The sequence below is a fragment of the Propithecus coquereli genome, unplaced genomic scaffold, assembly GCF_000956105.1.
Source record: "Propithecus coquereli isolate 6110/MARCELLA unplaced genomic scaffold, Pcoq_1.0 Scaffold534, whole genome shotgun sequence".
In the NCBI taxonomy this organism is placed as follows: Eukaryota; Metazoa; Chordata; class Mammalia; order Primates; family Indriidae; genus Propithecus; species Propithecus coquereli.
Window position 1 is genome coordinate 39,421 of NW_012151219.1, and position 8,627 is coordinate 48,047.

General features: G+C 38.5%; 1 protein-coding gene across 3 annotated transcripts in view; it reads right to left on the reverse strand.

Annotated features, from left to right (window-relative positions):
• The window catches only part of LOC105820699 (chromosome unknown open reading frame, human C11orf54), a 16,035-nt gene extending 8,361 nt beyond the window's left edge, over window positions 1-7,674 (reverse strand). Inside the window, exons 1-4 of one of the 3 annotated variants that reach the window (XM_012657235.1) lie at window positions 7,478-7,674; window positions 5,594-5,718; window positions 4,753-4,900; window positions 2,243-2,341 (exon numbers count right to left, since the gene is read on the reverse strand). In XM_012657235.1, the coding sequence (XP_012512689.1) occupies window positions 2,243-2,341; window positions 4,753-4,807 (154 nt within the window). In that variant the 5' untranslated portion in view covers window positions 4,808-4,900; window positions 5,594-5,718; window positions 7,478-7,674. The remainder of the gene's footprint in view (window positions 1-2,242; window positions 2,342-4,752; window positions 4,901-5,593; window positions 5,719-7,477) is intronic. The other 2 variants (XM_012657237.1, XM_012657236.1) reach the window with 2 other exon arrangements.
• Window positions 7,675-8,627: the final 953 nt, after the last annotated feature.

The following is an 8,627-nucleotide window of genomic DNA, read 5'->3' on the forward strand; positions in this document are numbered from 1 at the left end:
TTTTTTAAACAGTCTCATTCTGTCACCCCAACTAGAGTGCAGTGGCATCACCATAGCTCACTGCAACTTCAAACTCCTGGGCTTAAGCTGTCTTCCTGCTTCAGCCTCCCAAGTAGCTGGGACTACAGATGCACACCACCACACACAGGTAATGTTTCTATTTTTTGTAGAGATGGGGTCTCGCTCTTGCTCAGGCTGGTCTTGAACTGATCTCAAGCAACCCTCCTGCCTTGGACTCCCAAAGTGCTAGGGTTACAGGTGTGAGCCACTGTACCGGGCCTTTACTTATATTTTTAATTAACATCACAGGTACAGCTAGACATAATTTGGGAAAAGGCACTTTACTTTTTGTTTGAGAAAAAATAGTCTTGTCAGTTTCATACTAACATATTATTATACATAGTAGATATAATTGCTCTATTTTTTCAGCTATGCAGAGGGTAGATGTACAAAATTCTAATAACTTCCATTAGTAATTGAGGATTTTGGAAATATTTTCCATGGAATCAGCAGAAATTACTCATGGATAAGACTTTCTCATAAGTGACAGTGACAGTGAAGTTTAGAGAAACTATTAGGGGACTCTTTTAGTAGTCCAGGGAAAAGATAAGTAATGGTGACTATAGAGATGGAGAAGAGGAAATTTAAAAAAGAAAGAAAGGAGAATAGGCAACTGTGGTGAAGTAAAGAGTTAAATTTTAGACATGTTGACCTCAAGTTGTCCTTAGCATATATATTAATATACATAGGTGGAGATGTCCTATAGGCAGCTGGAAATACTGATCTTTAGCTAAGAAAAAGAGAGCTTGGTGAGATGTACAGATTTCAAAGTTGTTGTATCCAGGTAGTAACTAACATCACAAGAGTAGATAAAAAAAAAAACCCAGGGAGATTATACAAAAGAAGAAGAGGCTGAGGAAAGAATTCTGGAAAACATCAATATTTATGAGCCTGCCAGAAAAAGAAAGGAACCAGGAAAACTGAGGAAGAAAGAGGTAGGAAAGGAACCAAGGAAGAAGAGGTGAACCATGTAGAGAGACAGAACCAAGGGGAGAATATCAGGCAACAACGGCCAAATAGTATGAAATATGTAGAGAGATGAAATAATACTAGTAAACATACTAAGGTCATGGGTGACCTTAGCAAGACTAGTTCATGTAGAAAGTGCCTAACTATGTTTATGAAAGATCGTACATATAAATATGCATATGTATCTGGCTTGTAGTATTGCAATTTAAAGACTCACAAGTTATTGACCAGCAAACTCTTTTTTAAAGTATAACCCTTTGGATGACAGAATGAAGATAAACCATTTTTAATTCTTCCTTGTAGTATTCTGTGTTTTCTGACTTCTATTTACTTTTAATTAATTAACTAATCATCAGGGAGAATATATTACTCTCATATTTGAAGGAAGCATGGCTATTAAAAAAGCAGTGGCTCAGGCCTGTAATCCCAGCAATTTGGAAGGCCAAGGTGGGAAGATGACTTGAGGCCAGGAGTTTGAGACCAGGCAAATTTGTTAAAGGTTGTAAGTATTTAACAGATGATTCAAATACAAGGCTTTTAAGATCCCTTCTTGACTTGAACAAATAAATGAAAACATAAAAATTACAGTAAGTTTAAGTTACTAAGCACTTAAAAACAAAACTTATGTGATATCAGAGATTCTAGCCTATTGTTTATTTTTTATTTTGTTTTGAGACAGGGGTCTCTCTCTGTTGTGTGGCCTAGAGTGCCATGGTATCATCATAGCTCATTGCAACCTCCAATGCCTGAGCTTGAGCGAACCTCCTGCCTCAGCTTCCCAAGTAGCTGGGACTATAGGCATGTGCATTCACCCAGCTAATTTTCAAATTTTTTTGCAGAGATGGGGTCTCTGTGTTGTTCAGGCTGCTCTCAAACCCTTGGCCTCAAACAATCGTTCTGCTTCAGCCTCACAAAGTGTTAGGATTACAAGTGCGAGCCACTGGGCCAGACTGATTCTAGCCTATTGAATGTCTATTATATATAACCCGTGAAGGTTACAGAAGTACATAAAACACAATCTTTTTCCACAGGGTATCAAATGAAATTGATCAGTATCAGAAAACAGTGAGCACAGAAATTAAGCACAATTTAGCCTAAAAATTGTGACAGTATCCTTCATTTGTAGATAATTTAAGAGGATCCTTAAAAATAATTCTGGTTTCAGAAAAAGATTACAACTGAAAAACAAAAGCTAATTGCAAAAACTGCTCACCTTTTACAGGAAAGGTAAATGGTTCCTTAGTCAAGTCAGGGCAATCAACTACAGAGACCTGGACATCAGCAAAGTTATCTTTTAGTCCTTTCTGCATAACTAATAAAGATAAGGAAAAAGGTTATTTAACATGAGGTAAAAATTTGGCTACCATACATCAAATCTTCCCTCAACTTTTCTGTGTGTCATACTTCCAACCTAAACTTGTGTCATGCAAAAGAGGTGGGAGGAGGGCAATGGTCTAAGGAATATAATTAGCTATTAGACACAATAATAAGATATAATGTAGACTAAGACATATATCTCATCTATAGTGATTACTAAACAGTGAAGGTAAACAGACCACTCAGGTGAGGACCACCTTCCTTTTGGGGAGGAGATTCCAAAAACATACTGAAATGTAAACAGTTAAACTGTTAAAAAGTAAGCAATCACATGCAACAACTTCAATGAAGATAATGGAGAAACTGTTGAGGAAAAGAAGCCAGATACAAAAGAATACATATTATATGACTTCATTTTATGTATTACAAAAACAGGCAACTGATCGAAAGTGACAGAAGTCAGAACAGTGGTTACCCCTTGGGGTAGAGACTTTGACTGGGAAGGTGCACAAAGGAACCCTCTGGGATATTGGAAATATTTTATATTTTGATCTGAATGGTAGTTACCTGGGTGTAACCATATGCTAACATTTATCAAATTGTACCTTTAAGATTAGTGTACTTTACCGTAGATATGTTATACCTCAATAAAAATGTAAAAAAGCATAGGTCTCTCAGTTATAAATCATACAAGATTTGATTTGCATTCAGGGTGCCATAGACTCAAAGTTATAAATCTAAGAGTAATGTATTTTTAAGCATTAAAAGTTCTTACAGAATTTCTGATAGTAGTGTCAGCCATTAGTTCAGTCTTTTAGAATCAGACTAAGAACATGAAGTCATCCTAAATCTAGCCATATAGATATTCCATACCAGATATTTTGTCTATATAAGAACAAAAGCCAAATTGACTAGAAAATTCACCTGCCTAGACTAAGGACTGTAAACTTATGAATATACAAATTAAGATTCAGTGTGTGGAAATACAGCAAAAGCTATTTTTTACCAATTACAAAGGGACTAAGTTCTTGCTATAAGCTTTTCTGTAAAAGTAGACAATAAATTTTAAGCCAAAAAACTTAATATTACATTTCTGTTTTGTATTGAATATATCCTGTACATATAAAAGAAAAACAGAAACATAAACACACAGTGAAAATAGGTTCTAGAAAGGCACTCAAAGAAAATATTCCTAGCTGTCCTATCGTATCAGGGAAGACAGAAAGGCTGATAGAAAAGAAATACAGGCCAAAGAATACTTGCAATACAGACTGTTACTAGCCACCATTCAATTAGGACAAAAACAAGAAGGTTATAAGAGGAAAGCCACAACAAAGTAAAAAATGAGTATATTTCTGGACTTTAATCTTATCAGAACAGATGAACTATTAGGACAACACACTCTGAAAAATAAAGGGAGGTTCTATAGTTACCACCAGAATAGAACTTAAAGGCTGTCAAATAAAGGTCAGCATTCTGACAGTTTTGGATTAGTACTATTGCTGGCATCATTTTTTTATTTTTTCGTTACTTTTTTGGAGATAGGATCTCACTCTGTTGCCCCGGCTAGAGTGTAGTGGCACAATTATAGCTTACTACAGCCTCAATCTCCTGGGCTCAAGCAATCCTCCCTCCTCAGCCTTCTGAGTAACTGGGACGACAGGTGAGTGCCACCATGCCTGGCTAATTTTTTAAAAAAATTTTTGTAGAGACAGGGTCTCATTATGTTGTCCAGGCTGTTCTCAAACTCCTGGCCTCAAGCAATCCTCCTGTCTCGGCCTCCCAAAGTGCTGGGATTACAGGCATGAGCCACCATGGCCAGCCTCCTGGCTTCATTTCATGTCCCTATTTTTGTTTTCCTTTTTTAAAATCTATCTTCCCTTCTTTTAATTTATCTTCGGAAGCTGCCTTAAATTCTTGTTCGAACAGGTAAAATACAAAAAAATATACAAGGAGAAATCTAGGCAAGTTCACTGACAGTCTGTCATAGGGAGAGAGGGATAAAAAGTGGTATATTGGGAACATGATTAATATACAACAGTAGGTTATATATTTAAAGACTATTGTAACTGGTAAAAAGTTAAAGCAAAATTGTGCAACTCTTTGGGCATCACACATACTTCAATATCAGATTACTATAGTAGTCATTTTCATCCTATAAAATTGGTATGATCAAGGATCCACAAATTGTGAGTTTAGTTTTTTTGGAGGGACAGAATTTTAGAATTTCTCAATAAAAATAGTACAGAACAGATACTGAAATGGAAAATGAATTCTGTATCAAAAGTATTATTTTTATAAGATATATTAATAGGTAAGTAGTAAGACATAGATATATCTTAGAATCTTTAAAAATTTTTTTCCTTGGAATAATTTTTAAAAATCCAAAGTTAATATTGTTTTTACCTCCAGCAAGCTCCTCTAGACTTGGCACATGAAAAGAAAACTCAGCAAAAGCCATTTTCTTTCTTCTTTAGGATTCTGTACAAATAAGCTATTCTTAGTTAATTATCCACAAGAGTTCACAGTGTACCAAGGATGAACAGCTGCTGCTCTGGAAGTGAACATTAAGACTTCAGTCATATACAGAGGGCAAAAGGGCATTTAGATTTTTTTTCACCTTTGATATGAACTCTATTGTTCCCAGGTTGGTCTCAAACTCCTGAGCTCAGGGGATCCTCCCACCTCAGCCTCCCCAGTGGCTGACTTTACAGGCACATACAATTCATTTTCTTTAGTCATATACCTGGATTCAACATGGAATTTTCTAACGGTTGATATAAGGAATATAGGTCTTAAAGCAGAAGGTACTTATTAAAATAGGTTTATGAATAAGTGTTTAAGTTGTTGTAGATAACAGTATGCATAGGACTCTCAAGTATTTCTATAATAGATAATTTGTGTTTTCTATTCTATATTTGACATTTAGCCTAAAGATTAAACAAGTTTCTTAGACTATCACTTCTATGACAGAAAATTTAAATTACTAATAGCAATGGAAACTTCTATGGAATGATTAACTTTTGAAATTCAAACTTTGCTTTCTTTTTTCTTTTTTTCTCCTTGTCTTTTGTTTTTCTTTTTCCAACTTTTATTTTCATTTAAAAATAAACATACTTTATTGGTAAACAGCTTTAATGTTCCATTATTCTGATAATTTAACCAATTATAATTTGATATTTAAAAAATACATGCTAAATATATTTTACAATAAGTAGATATACATACACAGAGTTTAGTGTCTTACCTCAAGTGTTCAGTTGATGAAGTGTGCAAGCGGAGGAGATAAAATGAAGGCAGAGGAAAAAAAGTAATGTGAGGTGGGCGGGGAATCCCACTCCAGGCCAATCACAAGGAATACAGACAAAACTCCTAAGGGTGTTTCAAAGAGCATTGTTGGAGTTCTCATTAAAATTGTTAGTTGAACATCTCATTAATCTGAATAGTCTCTGGATTTAACATGTTTATTTAGCAAGTGAAAGGTGCTATCTTAGCATCATTTGAAATATTCTCCCCCCACTATTTTTTTTTTAATTTTCCAAAGAGTCACAAGTTTCTTAGAAACTGGGTTTCTAGTTTGGATGATAATTTCCAACAACATATCCTCTACAAATATGCTATTACATACATTTACTTTAGTACTTTATCAAATACCAGCTTTTATTATTTATTTAATATACATAATCTGATCTCCCAAATAAAATATAAATAACTGTTGCTAGTGGGGCCAAAATCCTATATAATCATACTTCAATTATTATTATTTTTTTGTATGTGTGGAGACAGAGTTTCACTCTGTTGCCTGGGCTAGAGTGCAGTGGTGTCAGCCCAGCTCACACACCTCCAACTCCTGAGCTCAAGCCATCTTCCTGCCTCAGCCTCCCTAGTAGCTCGGACTACAGGTGAGCACTACCAGGCCCAGCTAATTTTTTCTATTTTTAGTAGAGACAGGGTATTGCTCTTGCTCAGGCTCATCTTGAACTCCTGACCTAAAGCAATCCTCCTGTCTAGGCCTCCCAGAGTGCTAGGATTACAGGCATAAACCACTGCACCCAGCCCAATTATCTTAAATATAGTTTTGAGTTGAATAATCTATAATTGTTCAGGAATGACACATTTTAACTTTTTCTTTTGAAATAATTTCGGATTGACAGATATTACACACAAATAATTCCTGTACACCCTTCACCCAGATTTCCCAAATGTTAACATTTTATCACATTTTTTATCAGGCAACCAGCAGGTACTAACTTATTTATGAACATTCAAAATCTGCACAATGAATAGTACATTCATTTATAATGAGGATAAAAAAGCACTTTAGATATTTTTGCTTGCAGTAGGAATGAGGACTCAAAATTCAAATATAATCTTAATTTTATACCCTTTACTATCTTTAAAAGAAGGTGAGTTGTTTTTGTTTTATGTCCCCACCAAAATAGAAACAAAGTCCAACTCTGAGAGGCCGCAGCTTGAATAACTGGTTTAGAAATGTGAACTTCAGGCAGGCCAACAGCATAGAAGGCAGTGTGGCAGTATGTGTATGTACCGTTTATGTGTGTATTGGAGGTGTGGAGAGTTTGGAGTTAACGTGAAGAAAGGAGTTAGAAAAGTTCTCATGTAAACTCAGAAAAAATGAAAATGACGTTAACTATAAATTCAAACTAGACAGCTCTACTGGTTTATCATATGATAAAAGAGGCCTGAAAGCGGAAAAAAATTAAACGCGTTCATCCCTTTTTAAAATTACTTTGGGGAAAAACCCCATCAAAACTAAACTAGTTTACATTGTTCTATCTTAACTCAGTAACCAGTTAGGCAACTAATGGGGGGGAGGGGTGGCTAAACTCTGGAAGGAAAAAACCTCCAGCTGGTTTCTCTTGTGATTTGCTAACCGACTCCTCCTACGAGGCAGACCCTTGGCTTAGAGTGAAAGGCTGAGCTACCAAAACAAGACCAAAGGCGGGAGGACAACCGGGTGTGCCATGTAATAACACTGGCCTCCAGTACAAAGGTTACGCATTTGGAGTCACGGTCAAAGTGTAAGCATTCCCCAATATTTTAACACAAAAGAGATTTCTGAAGGCGAAAGTAGACAAGAGTATGACAAAACACCCCCCGACACACACACCTCGCCCCGGACCAGGCATTAGAAAGCCAGACGACAGCTCAGCAACTGCGAGACCACCGGAAACAAATCAGGTTGACAGGTTGTTTCCTTGCAGTTCACACCCATTCCGCTCGCTTGACCTCACAGTTTCCTTTTGCTGTTTGCAGAAATGGTCTTGGCTACTCCACTCACCCAGAGGGTCCGGGAATCCGACTGAAACCCGACCTCTGCCTCAGCCAGCTCCTCCCCTTTTAGGCGAGAGCGCGGAGGCCCCGCCCACCTTAACCAACCCTCCCCGCCCGGCGATCAAAATGGCTCCTCCCCTCGCCCCGCGACCCGTCTCCTCCCACCGCTCGCATTTCTTCCCGGGAGCTAAGTTGTAACGCGAGATTTCAGCCCTACTATTAGCTGGGTCGCGAGATCGGCCCATCCTTTTCTTCCGCGCGGTTGGAGAAGGTAGGCGGCTTTTGGCGTGTTGAGGCCCGGGGGTCGGGCGGGTAATGGGTACACGCCACCTGGGACTCATGCTCCAAGGCAGTCTGGGGTCCTGGGCCGAGGCCTGTGTTGCGGGCAGGATGTGCGCAGCTGAGGCCCGGGCTAAGGCGGCTCTTGGTGCAAGCCGTTTGCCATTCTGGGTAGGTAGCGAAGAGAACATGGCCGTCTGTGCCTGGCGGGCGGGGGAGACGTTGCTGGTCTAGGTTTTCCCCGCGCTGCTCTCTGAGGATCGGGCATCGGGTCTCGGTCCGTGATGGGAGAGAGCTCGCGGCTGTGGGCTCCTCTGGGCCTAGTGGTAGAACTGAGGCCCTTATCGACGTGAGCGTAATGTGGGCGTGGTTCATTGTGTCTGAGATGTAGATGTTAAAATGTATTCTAGACAAGTTAAATGTTTTCTGATTCAGTCTTCATAAGTGAGGTAACCACTGTTAGCTCTTTTCTCCTTGCGTGAGGTTAGGTGCTTCTGGGAGAGGCTTGCCTAAGGTCACACACAGTACATGTTAGCTCCCGGAAAGTGTTTCTGTCTGGCCACGTGGCCTCTAGAAATCGCGAAATCTCAGAATAGGAAGCGACAGTAAGGAGGAATGCTTTCCATACTGGTTCCGAAAAGGGGTTTTTGAGCTAGCTTTATTTTAGTAATCCTCTGTCTTTCCAAAAAAATGTAACCACGGTCTGC